Source organism: Porites lutea, chromosome 13, assembly GCF_958299795.1.
Source record: "Porites lutea chromosome 13, jaPorLute2.1, whole genome shotgun sequence".
Classification (NCBI taxonomy): Eukaryota; Metazoa; Cnidaria; class Anthozoa; order Scleractinia; family Poritidae; genus Porites; species Porites lutea.
In genome coordinates this window covers 5,654,018-5,676,955 of record NC_133213.1, presented here as the reverse complement: position 1 = coordinate 5,676,955, position 22,938 = coordinate 5,654,018, and the positions used below count along the sequence as shown (strand labels likewise).

General features: G+C 40.2%; 2 protein-coding genes across 2 annotated transcripts in view; one reads left to right on the top strand and one right to left on the bottom strand.

The window, feature by feature from the left end:
* LOC140923730 (S-adenosylhomocysteine hydrolase-like protein 1) overlaps positions 1-13,947 on the bottom strand; it is a 33,200-nt gene extending 19,253 nt beyond the window's left edge. The window contains exons 1-2 of the mRNA XM_073373804.1: positions 13,733-13,947; positions 13,051-13,114 (exon numbers count right to left, since the gene is read on the bottom strand). Coding sequence (XP_073229905.1) covers positions 13,051-13,114; positions 13,733-13,837 — 169 coding nt within the window. The 5' untranslated portion in view covers positions 13,838-13,947. The remainder of the gene's footprint in view (positions 1-13,050; positions 13,115-13,732) is intronic.
* On the top strand, positions 1,890-3,788 carry LOC140923459 (uncharacterized). Its single transcript, XM_073373552.1, has 2 exons — positions 1,890-2,136; positions 2,179-3,788. The coding sequence occupies exons 1-2, from the start codon at positions 1,890-1,892 to the stop codon at positions 3,786-3,788; spliced, it is 1,857 nt and encodes a 618-aa protein (XP_073229653.1).
* Positions 13,948-22,938: the final 8,991 nt, after the last annotated feature.

Below are 22,938 nucleotides of genomic sequence, written 5' to 3'. Positions count from 1 at the left end.
CGCGACATCGGTCAATAAAGGCGGGAAAATTATATAAAAATAAAAACAAACAAACATCCGACTAAGAGCAAGAAAAAAATTTCAAACTTCCCAAAAGGAAACGACCAAAAGCTGTTTGTGTTTTGACACATCGTTCAGTCATTTATTCAACAGTAACTGCAACGGGTGGTCGCAAAAAAAGATCACAGTTATTTTGTTTTGCTTCTGATAAACAGTATTCAGCACTCGTGAGTCGACAAAGTGCTTAACTGTCTGCAGAGACAAAAGAATTAATTGTTACTTTGTCAGAATCCGTGAAAAACAAAGCTGAACTGTCAAGACTGTTGAGCATTCTAAGAACGACTATCACAGGTGGAACAAAAGATAAATTTGATGATCTGGGGATGTTTTTGATATGATGGTGTTGGAAGTGTGACTTCAGTTGAAGGCAACAGCAACTCTGCCAAGTACATTTACATCCTAGAAAGTAATGTATGGCCAGTAGTTGTTTAGTACTTAGAAGACAAAGACTACATGTTCATGGATGGCAATACGCCAGTTCACAGCGGAGCACACAATGTAAATAATTATAAAGATAAAGCAAAGTACCCTTAATGGAATGGCCAGCACAGTCTCCAGATTTAAATATAATAGAAAATATTTGGCTTTACATCAAGAGAGAGTTACAAAAGTCCACTGAAAATATCGCTACCAAGAATGACCTTCTTCGTGAAACTGAGAGTGTGTAGCGGAAGATCCAATTAGATTGAATATGAAAGCTTTACCAGCCCATTCCTGATCGCCTAGACAATGTTATCAAAATGACGGGTCATCTTACCAAATACTAAGGTGATTTTAAACTTAAATTTACCGTAAACGAAGTTAAAACAGCGCGCGTAAACGCCGCCATATTGAAAGTGACGAATATATATGTCTCTTGACTGTATATTGATGATGGGTATGATAACGATAACCATAAAGACGATGGTGACGGTATAAAGGGTCAATCACGTTGATGGTGATCGTGTTGGTTATTGTTGTCAGTATTGTTAATCTATTTATTATAATCATTTTTTATGACAGCTGTGTGTTCCAGCTGCCGTGGAGCACACTACAAATCCCGTAAGGCTCACGGTTTCATGTCTGGAGAGCAGGTAAGCTAGTACACATTGGCCAGTCACAGCTTAGTGTAACTAAGCATAGTGTAACTGACCATATAATCAGAGGATGTTTTGATACCGCCAACAGGTGCACTGATATCTATAACAACTGACAACATGAATAACACGTACCTTTGTTGGTTTTCCTGTCTTTTCTTCAATGGGTAGCCATTTGGAATCGTTAAGGTGTGGTCGATTTCCAAGAGGCTTGGGACCTAGTTATAATGATAGCCATGTCTAGAGTTTTCAGATCGCGCGTCGAGAACAATTACTCGACTACATCTGAATGTTTTCTGAATGACAAATTGGTCTTGACCAGTGCTTGAAGAGACCAGCAACAACAAAGATGCGAGGACACCCTTTGGCAGCGGCTAGGAAACACATATAGAGTTTCCACAGTTACATGTATTGGAGATCTTTGTGGAATTGTTGACGATCTTGTCCATAAATTGCTAATCTATTTTATTACGCTTCAGGATCCTTACTCAGACACCTTGGTGACTGGAGACGAGATCGAGGAGTCTGATTCTGCCACTGTCTCTGTCATTACTGTTTGTGAGGAGAGCACATTGCCAGCCACGGTGTGTGCAGCGGTCTCAAGCACTGGTGAGGGGTTAGAAACAGTCTCTTTGCAGTCCCATTCGTCCCAAGCCTCGATACCAGACGAAGAGATTAGTTTATGGGTTGACGAGATGGCAGAAATTAAACGAAGCTGTCCACAGCATCTCAGGTGGCCGCTACAGCCCCGTAATGTCCAGCCTGAACACGACCTGGGACGACGTCTCCGACACCCAGCAGCGATATTACATCCGCAAAGCTAAGGAGACTATAGTGACTTCATTGTCTGTCATCACTCCCGGTCAAGAGGAACTGGTTTGGAAGGCGTTACAAACGGAGGTACTTTTGGATCCAAACAGAGACAACCAAGGAAAGCGCAAGCGTTTTGATCCCAACTCTGGTCTTGTCGACATTTTAGTCAATGCCTATGAGCAAGCAGGTCATTGGCAAACAAAGCGATAGATCCTTTCCCTCTTTGCAGACGACTTTTCAAGAGCTGAGCTTCAAGAGATGATCCCTAGGCTTTCCAAATGGCGCATCGATCAAGCTCGCCAACATGCAACAGACGCAGGGAAAGGCCAGCCTCTCCCTGAAATTCCTAGTTTCCGTACAAGAATTGAGCATGAAAAGGTGGATCATTTCATTGAATATATCTCCAGACCAGAATTTGTCCAAGACGTGGCGTTCGGGACAAAGACTCTCAAGCTTGACTCGGGGGAGAAAATTGTCATACCAGCAGTCATTAGGACCGTCATTCCTTCACGCATCATCAGACAATATTTAGACTATTGTAAAGAACAAGAGTTCGAGCCGGCGAGCCAGCGTTCTCTCTACCGAATGATTGAAGTGTGTTCGGCCTCTATGCAGAAATCCCTTCAGGGACTTGACAACACCACTGCAGAGGGTACAGAGGCTTTTGATCAACTCTTTTCTATGTTGGAGGCCTTAGCAGATCAGGGCATCAACGTTACTGCCACTCAGAAATTTCTAAAGGATGCAAAAAGGTACTTAAAGAATGATTTCAAGACACACATCGGACGAGGAGAAAATTGCAGTGATCACTGCACGGTCCACGCACTAAGTGACAGTAGTGCATGGGAGTTCAGGGGCGAATGTGATCATGAACATTGCTACGAATGTGAGCGCTGTGAGAGTCTAGAAGGAGTACTGAAACAGGTGGCAGAGATGCAAGACAAAGCGGACATGACGGAAGAGGAGAGGGTTAGGTGGAGGTTTAAGTACACTGAGAGTGTGCGCAACATACAAGCGTGGAAGAATCACTTGCTACGGTCAAGTAACCAGGACGAAGCCAAGCAAGATATTCTCGAGAAGCTAGACGACAACTCGTGTCTTGTCGTAATGGACTGGGCAATGAAGTTTCTGCCTGTGCAATACAGAGAACACATGAGTGATTTTTTTGGCAAGAGAGGAAGAAGCTGGCATATCAGTGCAGTCATCACTAGAGCAACAGTGGAGAGCAAGCATGAAGTCGAGTGTTTTGTACACATTTTCAACAACTGCACCCAAAATAGCTTTGCAGTTCTTTCAATAATAGAGGACTTGCTGCAAAAAGTCAAACTGGAGTATCCAGGGGTGACAACAGCCTACCTCCGATCGGATAACGCTGGATGTTACCACAATGGGCCTCTCTTGTTAAGTCTTAGAGAAGTAGGGGTGAGAACCGGTGTCAGGCCAGTACGATATGATTTCTTCTTGATGAAGAAATTCGAAGAGGGTACAAGAACTGGAAACAAGGCCGATCCTGTACGGGTAGCGAGGGAGATGAAGACCCTCAGAAATGAGGACGGAGAGCCCACGTTTAAGCCTGAAGAGTGGAGGACTGCGCAGCAGATCAGTAGCCTGTTTTCACGTCAGACAGCGGCGCTGCGTCATAGGGGTATTGATGCGGAGGAAATCTCGGAGGAAGACACCGAGGCTGCCGAGTTGGAAATAGCGTTTGACACCCTTAGAAGTTTGGTGATGGATGATATGGGCAAACCAAGCCATCCAATCATCGTGGGCATTAGCAATATCTGCGAACTTGTAAAAAACAAGAAGCTTGACTCACTCAAACTGGCAGCTCTGAAATAAATCTGCAATCTGCTACACCTGACGACAAGCGGACCACTGTCAAGAAAAAAAACTTTCTTTGATGCCATTCAAATATTCTCTGAGAGTTGCACGTGTTTTCAAAAATAACGTTACATGGTTTTAGTAGGGAGGATCTCTATGCTTCTACCCCAATCTTCTCCATTGGGGCCTTTTAGATAGGTACAGGGAGACCCTTCGATAACAGGGTTTATAAATACTTGTAAATTAAAAAATCGTGAGCAATATAAGACTGCAAACTGAATGAATGCTATGGTAAACACAGTAAAACAAAAAACTGCAAGGATTTTTACATACTGCTAAACACCAGCTGTCCGTCGCTATGCTTGAATGCTACCATGGATGAAACCAATTCGGTTTTCTTCCTAGACAAAAGAGCAGTGCCGGAAGATTTCAGCAGCAATGCACACGGATTGATCAACTTTAGTAACGTTGTGTCAAATCTGTTACGTTATAATGCATTAAGTTTCGACTCACTAATTTGCGCATCTGTTCGAATTGCATTTCCTCTGCCACGAATTGACTGTCATTTCGGCAGCCTGTTTGCCTTCCATCACACGTGGAGAAAACATTAACTCTGTTAGTCTCCAAAACTATTCACTACTTTACAAAACACAATCTTGAGCCTGTCTGGCATATTAATTTGCATGTCCATGTTTAGTGAAATGACAGAATTGTTATGTTCGCCCCAAATTTGTGGACTGTCAACGTCTGCAAGATCGAAACAACAATTAGTTTCAAAAACAAGAACCTCATAAAAATTAATAATTAATTACGTGCAGGGTTATCATCGCTTGTATATAATATCAACAGACAGGTGAAGTTTTCCCGGGGAAATTCGACAACATGCAAATTAGTTAAATTTGAAGAAAGCTTACGGGAGGGGATTTTGACCTACCAAATGACAAAATAGGCCGATGAACTATGGCCACTTACCTGAAAAAGTAATGTTTTTCTCTTAGTGATAGTAAGGAAGCCAATAAACGCCTGCAACAAGTCGCAAATCAAGCGTGAAATTTTTCCCGGAAAAACTACAACTATGCAAATTAGGAAATTAGGTTAAAGTTGTGAGAAAGCTCACGCGACGAGATTTTAACTTGCCAAATAAGAGTTTGCGTATTTGTAAAGACTTTATGACAGACTAATAAAAAATAGTTTTGATCTGGATATAAACTGCCGCACTTTAGAGAAAACCAGATTGGAAAATTGCCAAAATTCTTCTTACTTGCGATAGCCACGAAGTGATGATATTTGGAACCGCTCCAAAGTAAGTTATTTTTAACAAAATTCGTTTATATTGGAGACATGAGCTGGTTATAGGCTGGAAAGTATGTACAGTTCGTATAAATGAATAAGGCTAATGCCAAGTAAGTAAAATTCGTCGTGGAAGTTTACCCAAATTTTCCGTCTCACGTGGGCAAAATAGCACCAAAAACTAGGGGGGTGGTCAAAATTCTAAGAAATTAATTTTATTTTACTAAAAATACCACCGATCGTAATCTTATCTGATAGAGAAAAAATGCTGAAAATTTGGAGGTAATCGGCCGACCTCGATCCGCGGACCCTGCCTGGTCCTTAGTGACAGTGACACTTAAATGAAACACGTGAAAAAAATAATAATAATAATAATAAGGAAATAATGTAATAAACAATTGCCTACAAATGGTCTGAGCTTCTTGCTCCGATTTCCTCGGTACTAACAGTCCAAAAAAGGAACATTCCAAAACAAGAAAAATGAACGAAGAAAAAGTCACTCAAGGAACTCGTAGGCTGCGCCACAGACGGAACTAAATTTATGAAAAGTTACTAACCGGGAGTTAGATTACGTCTGCGATCCAATGGGAGTTTTTCGTTTATCAGAAATTTCATTTTTATTATCTTTTCATTTTCAAATCAACTGCAATACATGCAATATGTCTCAGTGTTTCATAAAGGCCCATATATTAATAGCAACAAGACGACTAGACCTCGCCTTAATCCCATATAATCACGTTTACGGTACTATTATAGCAAATTGTCAGATGTTGTGGTTCACATTCATCTTAGAATAAACTTTTTTTTCTTTTGCCGTCAAACTCAAATAATTATCACAGATAACCATAACCAAAAACGAAGAAAAATAAAATTTAAAACAAGGCCGATAAAAATGATCCACAATTGGAGCTATAATCACGAATACCACGAGGCGAGGGGGGGGGGGGGGGGGGGGGCTCATTTGAACTAGCGAAGATGGTGGTATCAGTTCTCCATAAATGACTACAATGCAAAGTGAAAAAGCTAAAGTAGAAGACGTTGGAGGTCATGCAGCCGAGGATCAACAACAAATCATCCCGAACTTCCAACACGTGAATAAACCATCCTGGATTAGTTTTACAGTCGTACTTGATTAATAGAGACTACCATTTATCATTTATTAGTGAATAATAATAAGGGGGAGAGGACGGGGGGAGGGGTGGGGGGGGGGGCTTAAAAGAGAGAGGGACTTATTAACTTTCTTCCCCTGAAAAGGAAGGCTTATTAGATAGGGGGCTTATTTGAGAGAGGGGGCTTAATAGAGGATTTACGGTACATGCGTTCATTAGTGGTCCTTTTCATCTTAGCAAGCATTCCTTACAGGAGTTTCATCCGAGTTCATTATACAAATAAGTTAAGACTTGCAGACGTTTGCGAATAAAGGAGAACATGGAGCATTTCGGCATAGCCTGCGCCACGAAACAGCGCCGAAATCCTTGTTCTGGGCCCCACCTGTGTACCAGGATTTGAGTACTCGCCATGAATGGCCTGTTAAAAGAGCCATTGCCGATTTGCCAATCAGCTTGGAGGGAGATTCGAAACGCATTTCCGGTTATTCGTTGAGTCCGTTGGCGGGCCAGAACAAGGATATCGGCGCTGCTCCACAGTCGTTACTAACCGAGGTTAAATAAAGTCGGCCAAAGGAAGCAGGCCAGAAAAAAAGGAGGGGGGAGGGAGAGAAAAGCGCGAAAGGGAAATATTACAAGGGAAAAGGCCCTCTCTTCCCAACCCCCGGCCCCCTCCCTTTTCCTTTTCCTCCGGATCCCCCTACCCCTTCTACACCTGCCATTCAGGCTAAAAAACACCCTGAAAACAACTTCTTTTTCTCAGCCTGAAGAAAATGCTAAAAATTAAATTGAAGTACGCCAGAAAGGAGAAATATCCACTTTGACTTTGCATATCTTTCGCGAACTGCACATCAAAGGAGCCCGCCAGAGTTTCTCCGGCGGAGAAGCGTCTTTTTATAGCGCACTCGCTGTTTAAATAATTTACCGTAAATTATTAGAATTCTTTTCTCTTAGATTTGTTTGTCTTAAATAACAAGGTTCTTTACATTTATTTTCAGATCCTTGCTCATGTGCCTCTAGTTGTTTCGTTAAAGATGATAATTTTGTAGCCTTCAACGAAAGCGGTAGCGTTTTTTTAGGACAAAGCGAGCTGGATTAACATTCTTGACATTGTCGAGCTCGGCGTGAGCGCCTGCGTTGAAATCGTCACACGCGCGGAGAAGGAGCACATGTTTTTTTGTGAGCGCATGGCGATTTTCACGCGCGTCCGCTTATTTCGCCCATCATAGATTCCTAAGAAAAATAAGGGACAACTGGTAGTCTGAAATTCTAACGCCGAAACCTGACAAAAGCTTAAGCCTGCCTTGTCCTTTGCGACGCAAACAAGCTTGTGCGCTAGTTAGGAGGGCTGTGACATAAACATAAGCATTAAAAGAACGCAAGATTTTGATATTGTTGTGTTTATGCATTTGCGCATGCTTATGTCAAGGCTAGCCTGCAAGCAAGCTCTTCTATTTGGGCGAACGAAGCGCGCCTCGAGGGGCCAAGGAAAGGCTTTCTCTCCCTCCCACCCCCGCTTTTTCGTCGTCTACTTTTCACGATAGCCCCAAAATGGAGAGCTTGCTCGCAGGCTATAATCGCTCCCATTTCAGAGAATCCGGAAACGTTTTGCTCGTGGAATCCGGAATCCTGGGCTTTGGAATACGGAATACAGCTCAAGAAATCCGGAATCCCACTAAAGATTGGAATACAGGGTCTAAGTTCAACAGACAAAGACTGGAATCCAGTACCTTAAATTCGGAATCCACGGCGTGGAATCCAGAATCAACGACTGTCTTGGATACCCTTATGTGGGGCGAGCATAAGTTTCGGCCTTATCTTCATCCTTATATGCTTATGCCTGCGTCACTAGTAAGACCATGTTATGTTTATGCTTATACGTGCGTCCCTGGTGCGGAGGAACAAGCCAGGCCTTGTTCAGACGCGGTACTTTTCCTGTGCCGAACCTAACAGAATAAGTTCGACTTTGGAGCGACACTGGCGCGATATCTGATTCGGACGGCACACCGTGTGTCGAGCATAAGTTAAGTTCGACAACGACAGACCCTGTCGAACTTTTGCCGCACCAAACGATTTTGCCGCACCTAACTAAAACTGCCGTAGCAAATTGATTCAGACACCACTCTTTTGCCGTACTTAATTCATCAGTTAGATTCAGCACATGAGTGGAGTGGCGTCTGAACCGGGCCTAAGTGTAACTGCGCCATAGCGTCGCAGATTTCCGCCGCCGAGAAATATCAAACAAATCAACCATCACCCGCAAGTATTTCTGAATTGGCGTAAAAGGACATACGCGTGTAGAAAATTTCGAACTCGCCGCAAAAGGTAAAATCAGAGAGCTCATTTTTTGTGCGGCTCTTGGATTAATTTTGTGAGTTAGAGAACTATGGCAAGAAATAATCTGGCTAAACGTCGATAAATAAGGCCACAGTGTGTGTGCACTATCTCCGTATAGGCGAGTGCTTGAAAAGCAATATGATTACTTATGTATTACGTAACTCATGACGCCTTTTCAAAGTCAAATAAGACAAATTCCACGTAAGAAATATTGAAAAGCCCCAATTTAGGAAGATCAAAAACTTTTAGTGAGTCGGTTTCAAGTTAAAGGATTTTTATAAAAGTTTGAATTTACTTATCAGTGAAGATCGTCCAACTTGAGCAATTAAGTACAGTTTTCGATAGCATTTACAATTACGATTTTAGGGTTACTTGTACGTCATCAGCATAAAAAACAGTGACTGAGAAATAATGCTAATATAAACTGCACGCTTCATTGGAAGGACAAAGTTTTTAAATATTTCAACATTTAAATTTAGAGGCGCATCTTGACCTCTACCACGGAAAAGGGGTTGCAGCCTGATCGCTATTTATTGGTCGAAATTTTCTTCAAATATACTATCCTAAATCTGTGATATTTTGCATCAACTCTTTGCCACCGAATGCATGGTTGCTCCAAACTGCAAGTTATTTAAGATGGAAGTTGCTTGTTCTAGGGCTTCAGACAGGGGCATCAAACGACGGTTTCCTCCTAAATGCATTATAATTCTTTGTTAGTCTATCCAGAGTACTTTTAGTACTCTAGAAATGCATTCTAAGCGGCGCTTTAAAATTTTTATCTATTCGATCGTCCTAAGGCAACTTGAGTCTTTTCCAGATTATGAGGGCTTCAGTATTATTTTCCCGAAAATTTTAGATGCAATTTAAAGTTTTACCAAGTTAGGAATTTTTTCTGATTCCTCTCTCCATCGCATTTTCGAATCCGAAAGATTTAGGGTTCCTTTTTCGACAAAAAATAGCTTAACCTGGGGAGTGAAATGCGAAAAATTAAACTTCAGAAAATCGTAGGCAGTTTATGAGATAAGCTTCGAAAATTGTATATGAATGGACGGTCCTCTAGAAACTTTTAGCCTTCCTCAAGCTATAGAAAATTCTAACCAATTTTGGCTTCTCCGAACAGATATTTTACATGCAGAAAACAGTTGATGGGTGCCCCTGTTCAGGTACTGGAGAGTAGCGTGAAATGGAGAGCGAGAGGAAAAAGAGAGGGGGCGACCTCACAGGGTTCTTTGCTGCTAAATTTTCTTTGCCCCGTCACCACTAGCCTGCGTACAGCCGCCCCTCCCCTCAAAAAAATCTTGCTGTACACAGGCTACGTCACCACTTTAACTGGCTAAAATATTTCACTTGCGCATGCTTATCAGGTTGCCCTGCTAGCAGAGGTCTCTAACAGGGAAATATCATGTCTATTTTGTTTCCAATATACTATATACAGCAGCGATAAACTTAGAGTTGTCACGAGAATGCTGCATCTTTTACGTGAGCCTTAGAATTTCCAATTCAGTGTTAAAATTCTTAAGAGTCTGAGTTTTCGAGAAGCGTTATAATATCAATAACAAATAGCTGTTAAATCAATACATACAAGCATTCAAGTGACGCAATTTTTGAAAGTCGTTACAATACCAAGCGCCGACAACACTTAGCCAGAAATGAGGGAATACCGTAGTCTTCTTTAATATTGATTAAATGTATATATATATTGACTTTCGAAAGAATTCCTATTAAAGCGCTGCTGTCCAAACTAAATCCGCTTTCCTTTGCTGTTAACACATTTCTGCCGCCATGTAAGTGTTTAGTATAGAGCTGTCGTAACTGATACATACAGAATAAAGGAAATGCCAGGAAAAAATAATATATATTTTTTACACTCGAAAGTTATGATGGTCAACTTGCGGTTGTAGATAAATATTTCAAAGTCAGGTTTCCAAAATAGCACAGAATCGAAAAATACATCAGTCTACGAATAGACCGTTTTTAATTCGAATGCAGATTCCAGTCTTTTACAATAAACCTGATTTTGAGGTACCTATTTAGTTTTCTTTTGCCCCACAGAAATCAAAAACTACTGAAATTCAAAAAAAAAAATGCCCCATTAATTTACTAAATATCATAAAATATAATGGAAATAAAATAAAAGGCCACTTAAAAATTCCTCCGTTGAGTTGATTTGAATGATAATACCACAGGATTTTGTCCAGAGAATCAAAACCTTTAAAACTGCATATATGCGCACAGTTAATCTGTAAAAGTTTGTGGAAAGCAACTGTGTCTAGTCTCTCTTTAATTTACTGTAACACCAAGCACATTTTCTCAGGGTCAATGAGAAAAATTGCTCGAGGTGCTCCAGTAAGAAATAAGAAATCTTCATTTCGTCATTCCGTACTGTTCTCAACAGAAGTTTGGACGCTGTGTTCGCGATTTGTTTTATCGGTGCCAGTTTGTGTCCTTTTCACTTTCTTCTCTTTTTCTTTTTTTTTTTCTTTTTGAGCTTCTTTTCTTTTCTTTTTTTCACATGTGTTGTTTTTGGATTAGCACTGAATCCAAAGAGTTCATTCATATCAGAGAAAAGAGGTTCTTATGTATTCGCTCACTGCAAATGCCTATATTGGCATGGTGCCTCTATAGCACTGATGATAGTGGCCAATGCTTCCCAATACAGTTCGCGCTGGTGCCAATAAGGTGAAATAGTGGCGTCATAGTTATATTGCTGTGAATACATGGCAATTATCTGCACGCATCATTGTTTGAATAAAACTTTTAAAAAAATGTTCTAGCCTTAGGTTTTATTATGTTCGACTCGAATGAATTTATTTTTATATCCTCATCAAGCGTAACAATTTCCAGGTGAGAACATGCAAAGTACCGTTCAAGATTTATTACAGGCATTGGTTAATGAAAGGTCGATTAACCCCTCAAATGTCAATATAACCCTCTTGGCCAAAGTACACGCAATGACGTTGCAATGTATCATAGACACGTGCCACAGACAGGTCATGTAATAAAGTTACATAATGTCACACCATACAGAGCCACGCACGTGATATCCATGTGAAAGCGTGACAAAGAACAGACTGGTCACGCATTGTCAGGCAGAAATAAAACAAGAGGACAATAAGATATAAATGATCTTGTGACCAAGGTTAGAAAGAACGTTGTGTAATCTGCCTGTGCCACTTGCACGGAAGCGTGACAACCCTGTTCTGTTTCTGTTCGCATTTTGCATTCGCTGTCGATCTATCTTATCTTTGCGGTGACATGTTACGGTTAGATATGCGATCTGTATCGCTTGGAATATAATAAAAGTTCGCCTGAGGTTTCGTTCTTGGTTGTGAACAAGAGTGTCTTATCAAAAACACCTGGCCTGTGTGCCACAGCGACAACAAATACTTCTGCCGGTGGTTTGTAACGGAACAATAACAAAAAAACGAAAAAAATAAGAAAAAAATACGTGCTATGGGGAATGGTCTATGCTAGTTTCAAAAGCCACACACTACGACCCCCCATGCAACGAAAATTATTGTTTTGATTCGGCACCAAGGTAAATTCCAAAATTGTTCAAGTCACGCAACATGTCAATTTCTGATCGCTTGTATTAGAAATGCAGTTTATTTGTAGAGATACATGGGTTAAAATAAAATTTAAAAATAGTAAATATATAAATCAAGAGGCGAGAAAGTAGTTCAATAGAAACAAGTCATTTTGTGTTCAAGATTAAGATCATAAATGAGACAGGTTCCAAAACCCAGAATTCCGTAGACGCGTTTTCGTTCGTGAAAGTTGTTGAAATGTTACAAACGCGCCGACATCGCAATTAACTAGAAGCTGAAACAATATTAAACATTTTTTTTAAATATATATATATATACTAATAATAAAATAAAGTAGTAACCTAATATACAAGTTTGATCACTTTAAAGAAGGATCGGAAAATACAACTTGCAACTGTAAATATTGTTGGCATTTCAGCATTTGAGAAAGTTAGAGGACGATATAAAATTTCAAAGCGTAAGATTGCTTTAGGCCAGAACTCAGAATAATCTGTTTGTTTAGAAAATTAAATAGATTAATTCAGACTCCTACTAATGACTATTTTCCGTTCCACGCCATTTTGCTATCATGACACAACTGCTTCGAACTGCTTCTTGAAAAGGTCACGCAATATAAAGAAACAGGATATTTGCATAAAGTGCCAACGATATTCGTCAAATAATTTCTTTGATAAAGCCAGATGAGCACAATGAATATAAATTCAGGGAAAATATTAGAGAGTTTTAGGTGTTAAATTTTTGGTGATATTTGAAAAAATATGTTGACATGTCAGGTTAACTGAATTCAGAAGTAAACTGCGGCTAAGCTTGTTATGAGTTGCGGGTCGATTCCCAATATGTCTAAAAAATTGCCGGGTTAACTGTTTAGGCGACCAAGAGTATAAAAGGATTATACAACCACGACAACTATCTTAAGGCTCATGTTGGAGTAAAACTCACTTAGCCATGTCTTCATAATCGCACTGCAACTTTTTAAAATAAATTGTTGACAACACAAACCTGTTGTACTGTCGATTGAACTACTTCTCGATAGTGAGCGATGCGAATACTGTGGCCGAATATACTGAAATAAAATAATGCACATAAAATACACAGTTAGGCTACATAAACTTCAAACCCTTGAGTGAGTGTTGTGATGGAATAGGCTTCAGAAATGTTTCAAGGCGAGAGAATAACACCATGTTATCTTCATATGCCATGTTCATTTCTCGCCGCGATAAAATATATTTCCCATACATTTTTACATTTCCTGTTTAACTCTAGTTCGAGTTCTCGAAACTGTTGCTCTTCCCCTTAGTAGATCAACTTTAAAATTATCTTCAAATAGCACTTTATATGTCACCCATCGTCACGGCATTGGACTTAAACAGGTATATAAAACGCCTCTGGGTCATTTCGCGGATTCGAATTTTTTTTCCAAAGAATAATAATCGGGTAGTTTTAACACGTGTGAATGAAAGCTAGATTACCGGTGTAGCTAGGTTAAGAAGTTCCTTGTCGATTCTGCTGAATTACAATTTATTCTGCCTTCGAAGAAGACGAACGAGCAGAAATGCCAAGTGGAGTATCCATTTAGACCCCTGGTTTCTCTTCGCTCCGATAAATTGCGTGAGCCACGGTTGTAAAATATCGCAACTTCTCGCAGCCGGATGTCAGATGAAAATCACAGTGAAATACTTACCTTTCGACTTGGAGTATTATCTTCTTGTTGAGGGATATTTTTCTTTGCTGCGTGAGACGAGATGGCGAAAGAGTTCTTCCTATTCCACATTGACTGACCCGACATGTCGAAACGAATTGCCTATCTACTCAACAAAGGTCGTTTCAGGAAAGCCCTACCGGCATCATGTATATTTCATAGCCGTTCGATGTTTCAGTCTCCTTTTATAATGCATTATAATGGCTTACCAACCAAGCTTCAGTATTGTCTGGTGACGTTGACGTTGCCATGGCAGTATTGTCAATGACAGAGAGAGATATAAAGCAGAGCACTAAAGGCAAGACTAATACAGATATTTTTTAGGAAACCATTTATTTAGAAACTTAAATTTACAATATTGGCCCCTGTTTGCGTATTATATTTGCTTGTTTTGAATGTTGTTGCAACTAGCTAATGTTGTCACAGTCAGATGATCACAGGAGCTGACGCACTTGGTGAGGCATAAAAAGGTTTATATTTTGCAATACCTTGTGAACTTCGATCCAACTTTATTGTCAAGTCAAAAATGCCTTTCTTTTTTATGTGTTCTGTAAAAGTATCGGCAACAAATTAAATTCAATCGAACAGGCTGAGATCGCTTCTGACATTGCGAGGAATATCTTGTACTTTGTACTTCAAAATCTCTTGAACTTTGGATTTGTATAGTTATATGCAATTTGGATACCAAGAGGACAAATGCTGTTAACACTGCAAGCAGCGAGGAAGAATTACTAAATTAAAGAAGCTTAAGTTTAAGTATTTTACCGGTTCATTGAAATTAAGGCGATCAACTACTCTTAGGTATTGCATTTCACTTCCGATACTCCCCGAGTCCAATAAAATTACTGTACTTTCGGAAAGTACGTAGAAGTTTCGGTATTTATGTGCTGATCAAAAATAACCTAGAATAAATTCAAGTTCATAGGAGTATCCCCAGAGTTTTGTTTTTATAACACCGAGTTTTCTTTTTTAATCAACACACGTGACTGTTTCCTTTGATCAGGAGGAGAGAACGTGGGGGCAATTAATTCCAATGTGCTTTCTCGACATTGTCAGCGACACAGTCTTCTGTGCATTTCAACCTTGAGATGCAATATGTTATAAATATGGGACTAGTTGGACATTGTTACAGTATTTTCAAGTATTTTGCCAAGGAACTGTTACAGACAGAAAAGGAATTTTTTCCCTTTTTCTTCCTGCGGAAGAGGGTCAGGGGGATTAAGTATCAGGCTGGGTGGCCTAGGGGAAGGCAAAACGACTTCCTACAAGGTTAATTCCTGTATATATAAGCAACAGTTTTCGGAACCGTCCGGCATTGTTCGGAAATAATCTGATATTGCTGAAAAGTGATTTTAAAACTTTTAAGTAAGCATGTTGAGTCAAATATTGAAAATAAAACTTCCGAGCCAATCTCTGATTTCACATTCACGTTTCCTGCGTTTTACACGCTCATGATGATATATATTGCCCGGAAACCAAACGAGCGTGCAGAAAGTCGCCGGTTATGATTGACGGGCACTATCGTAAGCGTAATGACGTTTTACGGCGACACAGCGACGTACAACATTCGAGAAGTGAAATACTGACTCGAATATGATTACACAACGGCATACTCTTCAAGTCATGAAATTTAAGAACGACGTATATTCTGAACCCACACATTCCAAGAACTGGTTGAATGCGTTAACCAGTTCAGTTCACGTTGAGTAAACAGGAAGAAAAAAAGAGAAAATTCGAGAGTAGGGCATGCGTAACCCAGCATCAGTTAAGAAACAACTAGTACCCCCCTCCCCTCTCCCCCCCCCCCGCTTTAATGTTAACCCAGGCGGGGGAGGGAGGGGAATTCTAAAATGACAGGCGTTAGACTTGTGGCGCCGTTAGTAGATAGGGCATGTACAACCCCAGCATTTTAAGATACGTCGAGCACCCTCCTTATATAAGGAGGTTAACCCAGGCGGGGGGGAGTGTGGGTGCGTAATCCTAAAATGACTGGCGTTAGACTTGTGGCGCCGTGAGCTTAAGGGGACTTTTCAGGATATTGAGCCGTAGAGGGGAACTTTACAGGCTACTCAGACAATTGAATTGCCTTATTACTATCAAACATTATGAGCGCGAATTAATCAGATTTAATTTTTCTAGAAAAGCTGAGTGAACATAAGGGGTGTAAATGAGTTCGAGCCACGCCCACATAGGCCCTTATCGATTGTGCTAGTAAAATTGGCATATTATGGTACTAGCAGTGTCCAAATTATGCTCAAAATTATGCTCGTTTTTTCCTTAATGTATGGTTAAAAATAAAAAAACACAAAACTAGTCCGAAAACCAAAATTATATATTTATTGTTAATAAAGCATGATATTTTCTTTATCTTGAGTTACACACTTGCTCTGATAAAACACAACTAACTACTGCACTTCATTTTTCCAGACTAGAAGAGGTGACTTAATGTGTCAAAATCTACCGAAGATGTTAGTCACATTTAATATGTTCTGATATAGCTTAGCGCTTGTTATATTGCAGCATCACACGTACGTTCTTGTAAGTAGTCTGACAGTGCACTCTCATGCTGGTCATTGAACAAGGCTGAGAGTGTATGCTAAAAACTCTCTCTGAAGCAGCAGACGATGGTTGAACCAGGAGCACCTTCTTGACAGCGGAGGACCAAAGGTAAGGAAGTCGTTCTGCCTGTGAAAGCGGGAACTGGGACCGACGTAATCTTCACTTCCGGTGTGCCCAGTCCTCTAGACGACCAACGACGCAGTATTGCGGTAACCCAGGAGCCCTTATGGGTTATGGGCTCCTGGGTAACCTTCTTCCCCTCCTCCCTCGACTCCTCGCTCCATTATGGGTTTTTATCATTTTTTCTTGTTTTGTCTGCCGTTTCTTTTCATTATTACTTAAACATATGTGCTTACGATTGGAACCATTTTTGGACCTCACACTGGGCCTCTTAAGGTCACGTGACCAGCCACGGCCATAACTATGCAAAATTTAGTATTTTCAGATTACGCCAGGAAAATGACTGTTAAAGGTCCCGTTTATTTTTCCATACTGTTAAGTTTAAAGTCAAATGAGGCAAATTAAACGGGGAAACTGGAAACGTTATAGTTCAGGCAAGACAAATAATTTTGAAAAAGCCCGATTAATGACAACTGATAAGAACATTTTTTAAAGAAGTATTTACCGCATCCAAAGTTTCAAGTCGAAAAGTACCGGTACCCTCAGACGTTTTTGTCAATAGTACTAGTGTTTAATATTTTTGCTTCTTTTAAATAAATAGGAATAACAAAATACACTGGTTTTGAATAGAAGTCACAAAAAGTGACCTCGAAGCCCGTGGGGGGGGGGGGGGGGGGGTACTGCCATATGTGGGCTATATAGGTATGTGCCGCTGTGAAGGGTATGGTTTTCAAGCAGTTTACTCTAGGATAGGATATATAAATCAGAGCGTTTGGCTCTAGAATAGGGTATCATTTTTCAGGAAACTGATCAGTTGGTTGAACATTTTATCTAGACTAGTTACACAGCTACTCTAGGATAGGGAGGATTTGGGGAGTTTACTCTAGTATAGGGTAGCAAAATTCAGCTGAACTAGCTCTGGTAAAGGTTAAGGGTTCCAGGCTCCCAGCGGCACATCCCCACCCAGAAATTCCTAAAGTGCCCCCCCGGGCCTCGAAGCAGCAAATTAGCTTGCCACGTATCGAGGAGGCTAAATAATCACTGGGTAGACTGAATAGAAACACTGGGTAGCGTTTCCTTACCGGTATATTACAGGGGGATGTCTTCATCCTCTTTTCCGGTCAAAACAATATTGCTGATTTTCAGTGTCACGCCATTCAAAATAGAACAAAATAATAATCAAAACCGTTCAATAGATAAAGTCCAGAATCTGGGAAATGAAAGGAGGTATATATACAAAGACCCTCGCCAGGGGCGGATCCAGGATTTTTTTTAAGAGGGGGTGCACTCGTCTCTTGCTCTTCTTCAACACCAATAGGCCACGTGGTTTTTTTTTTTTTGCAGAATACCAGTTGTATTAGAAAACCGCAGGTCTTCTCAGGGGAGGGTGCGCACCCCCTGCACCCTCCCCCTAGATCCGCCCCTGCTCGCCAAGATTCAGGTCAGAGGAGTATTTCGTATACGATGGATCTGAAGAAATGTTTTACCTAAACTTATACAGATTTGTATGAAGACACCATGGTGGTGCTCACCTGGATGAGCTCCAACATGGCGGACGAAAACCAACAGAAACATCTGTTACCGAGTTTTGCTACAAAATTACTTTTTTAATTTTTTTAATTTGCTACCTGAATTTATTCTTGGAGAAACTCATAAACATTAAAGTAATACTTTTTCTAATACATGAACTGCTTAGATAGCGAACTTTCCTGAAATAAGTCATTTTTTTAACCTACATGAAACGGCTCTCTTGGCCGTCATGTAAATGCCGCGTCAAGCAAAAACTTAGAAATTCAAGTGTACTCTCATCCTCGGAGACCCAGGGGCAGATAGTGGGGGCGAGGGAAAGTCTAAACGGGCGGGAAAATAAAGCACGAAAAAAAGTAAAGAACGGCGAGAAGAGTCCCTGGGGACAATGTCTCACCAGACCAGTTCCAAACGGTCGCCGCCGTTCTGGCTTCTGATTGGTGTCAGAAAACTTGTGTTATGCTGTCACCCCAGTAATAGTAAAATATATGAAAAAGAACCTCAAAGGAAAGAAACCTCGTTATAGCGGACAAATTTTTGCAAGTCCCTCGACCCCTCGTTATATCGAAGTTCAGTTCACTGTATGAATAACGCCACAACGAACCTTCAAGTTGGGGCATGTACTTCCATAGGAGAGATTGAACACAAAACCAATGAGGAGGAAATAGCAGACGGATTAAAGGATACATCAACCATTCAAAGATATGAAGGGGAGTTTTAAGCGAGGCGCGAAAATTCATGAACATAATGCTCTTGGATACGGTGTTCTGTGCTATACTGATACTGGTAAATACCATCCGTTTCATAGGATTTTTTCTGAACTGCTAGCCAATGACAGGGGCAGCCAATAGATCTGTTCCTCAAAATATCTGTTCTTCAGGCAATTTTTTGCTGGCTGGGAGATTTGGAAAATTAATATATCCTTGGAAAGAAAGAGTTGCTGGGAAAAAGATAATTCAGGTTGTCTTCTGGGATTTGGTGTGTAGAATAGCTACACCCCCACCCCCTTACCCCCACTGAAGGACTGAATTTTGCGCTATGATTACACCGTACACCCCAACTGGCTAGTAATGTCTGGACATACGTCCGCTGGGAAACTTCCCAGCAAGTCAGGTTGTAGGTGGTAGGTATACCTTGCCTGCTGGGAACTCTTCCATCCGTCTTGCTGGAAGTGAGGAGCAGATAAATTTTTCCCAGCAATCTCTCAAAATGCTTATAATGGTTTCAGAAAGCTTTATTCATGCTTTGTTGTTGTTTTCACGTGTTTTTCTAAAACTTTCCTATTGGTTGCCCCATGCAATGACAGTTCACGAAATAATATAGCTCCATCAAGAAACTAATAAATTTCGTACATGGTGTTATCTTCAACCACTTAATGCCTGCACAACCCTTCGCTTTTTTTCTACCTGCTTCAGGGGGCCTTATTTCGGTCAAGGACCAAATCCTCCTCTCCTATCTCAAAAGCTCTCACAAGAATTTATTTAGGAGAATTCGCCCCATGGATACAGTGCACTTTGGAAGGACCATTTGGTTAATTATGAACAGTTCAACTTCTCGAAACTTCATTTGAACTTTGGAAGATATTATAAGTAAGCGTCGATTTGGTCGGATATATTTATTAGCTAAAAGGCTGTACCATGCACAACGACGATAATTGGGGTGATTTTACGAATCATTTGCTCGCTGATTAATTACCACTCTACTTTTTCAGTTAAATTTAATTGTCAAAACTAAAACACTAACAGCGGTGATAAATATTGTGAACTTTCACGTTTTTATTTAAACTTGACGTTTCCTATGCTAGTCAACTTACATTAATCAAAAGTGATCAAAAGTTACGTTACGGATTGTGACGAAACTTCATACCTATTTGTACAGACACGTGCAGATAAACAATATTGTTATATAGCTGGAAATTTTTTTGTAAAAGTGCGCTCTCTCATAGGTTACTTTTATGTCACATGACATCTAACAATGAAACTTTTTCCCGCCAAAATCTCTGAGCAGGCAACATTGCAAAATCTATGACGTCAGAGGGTAACAGTGCACTTTTACCCACGAATGTTGACCGACGACCGCCGTTACAGCGAGGTTTAATGATCAGAATTTCCAGCTTCAAAGTTTCCACGAAGTACTGCTGTACCTTGATCTCAATTGAAAGAGAGTCCCATTATGCTGGCTTTGCAGCGCTAGCTATCTGAATCAGTTTGTTATCAGATTCTTGGCTATAACCTCAGATTTTGAATGTTTTAACTGGTCTACTGGAAAAACAAGTTGTGGTTACAGTACCTTCCCTGACTGTTGTAGGGAGTGCTATCACTTAATAAATACAATGGTAAGTGCCTCAATAAACGGCTTTCTCTAGAGACTTCTTTATGTGCATAGTTAGTCTCAATGCATCATCTAGTTAATTGCAGAGTGTTTTTGAACCAGTATTTCCTTGGCTCTTTCTTGTATTTAGACAGTATGGCTTTATTTAAAATGCGCCCCAAAAATCACATCCTAAATTTCCTAGAACTTGACAAGAGAGAATGAGCTAGATCATTCTCTCTTGAACTTGATTTACGCAAGGGCGACGATCAGTTAAGATCTGAAAATACCCCATTAACTACTAAAGTGATTTCACTCAACACGCAAAACAGTATTTAACAATTAGTGCCAAACATTTACATGTAAACAACAGAAAACAATGAAATTAGAGCATGATACTGCCTATTAGTCTACTATCATCTTAAATGGTTGAGTACTGAAATCACTCTATTTAACACGCTCAAAACTTGTAAACTGTTATTAGCCTTTTAGTCCTGAGTAACGTCAAGAAAAGGACCTCTTTTTCCAGGCGTCTCTAAAGCCGCCCTTTTGAGAGGAATAAAGTTATTAAGCGTGCCCTCCCCCAGCCTGCAAGAAAGCTCAACATTTTGGGGGAGTCGTAAGAAGTCACGCGAGAGCCGCAAGTGAAAGGAGACGCCATATTTGGAGAACTTGCTCGCAGACTAGCCCTTCCCGCCGCCATTGTTTTGCTATCAAAAAGAAAGAAGAAGGAATCTATGAAATAAAATTATTGATTTGTTCTTTAATTTAGAGGTGACAAAATTGCGAAGATAAGTAACAATCATACTCAACTTGAAAATGGACTTTGGTCAAGTGACGGAATTCGAAGCCAGCGCAACCGACAGATATACTCGAGTGACAAGTCCGACTTCAACGCAAGCTAGTCACAACCTCGTTCCCAGGGAACGAGGTTGAGCTAGTCAAACACTTGATATGCACTGATCAAAGGTATACGTTAAACTTTGTGTATCACGTACTAAAATCTCCATGTCAGAAGTACATTCACCTCATCTTAGCGACATAACTTCAGTTTGGTCCTTCCTCTTTCTTTGACACAGTTACAGAAGTATGAGCAGGGAAGTATAATATGGAGCCAGAAATTTTATTTAATTGTAACCTGGGCCCTGTTAGCCTGCTCGCAAACGTCCCTCAGCGGCGATGAGCGAGGAGAAACGTCTGCCGTTCGCAGGCTAGGGCCCTGTCTACACATTTATGACACCTCATATCCGTTTACCCGGATTCAATGTGAGCCGGACGATTCCTCAATTGACCACCCTGAGAGCGGTTTGTAAACGATACTGTTTCGGTGAGCGGATTCATTGGTTTTGCCTGGACGGAAGGCGAATTGGTGTGGACAGGAATTGAAGATGCCTGGACAGTTATCAGGGGCACCCAACGACTGTTTTCTGTAAAATATCCGTTCGAAGAAGCAAATATTGCCTAGAATTTTCTATTGCTTGAGTACGGCTAAAAAATTTCTAGATGAGCGTTTCGTTCAGGTACGATTTTCTGAAGTTTAATTTTTCATATTTTACTCCTTGTGTTAGGCTAACTTTCGTGGAAAAAGGAAACCTAAAATTTTAAGATTCAAAATTGTGATGGAGAGAGGAATAAGAAAAATTCTCATCTTCGTAAAGCATCAAAAGAGAATGAAAGCATTCAATCGCGTCTAATTTTTTTGGAAAAAATAACACTGACGCCTTTGTAATTTCTAAAAGGCTCAAATTCCCCTAGGATGACCGAACAGATACAAATTTTATAGTGCCGCTTAGAATGCATTCCTAGAGATCTAAAGGTACTCTGGATAGCCTAAAGAGACTTTTCGATGCATTTAGGTGGAAACCGTCGTTGGGTTCCCCTGCGTTGTATTGGCGATAAAAATATCTAACTACTAAGTACTGCAACTGAACGCGATTAAGTAAATTGTGGCTCAAATTTCAAGCTCTCAGCGATCAACGGGACCGTGGACCACTATCAGCCGTCAGCACTACTCTGGCTACAAAGAATGCGCGAAATATATAGTTCTCAAACTAAATAGGTCTAAATACACTGTAAATAGATAACGCCAAGAGAGGATAATGCTTTATCCTCTCTTGGCTCCACTCAGTCCTATTACCAATTAATTGTGTCAAAAATAAAATTCAAGAATCTTAGTATTGGAATATTTATTAAAGTAAGTGCAAAGGTTCTTATTACATCAGGTTACAGCTAGTTTTCAAAGCAAAAACATCGTAGACCTCAGAAACTTTACCGTTTTCACTATAGTACTTAAAGCTTTCTAAATGAGGCTGTCAAATTCTAAAAAGAATATCTGAACAACAGTCATTGGACCGTTTAATAATTTCGTTCATTCTCCTTTTCAAGCTGAAGCTGCATTCATTATTTTTCCCTTGAAGTTTTTTAGTTATCACGGGCTATGTAGTTAAATTTTATTGGCTTCTAATATTTTCCAACTCGATTTTCATTGGCTGTTTAATAAACTGTCAGATTTGATCTGTCCCATAGCAAGCTCCTGGTAATCGCACGGTTTTGGTGTTGCAATACTAAAATTTTGAGCATTTTGTTTTTGACACAATTACCACTCAGTTTTCGATAATTAATTTAACAAAGTGCATTGAATGAATTTGAATTTTAGTGTAAGTAGCTTTTTT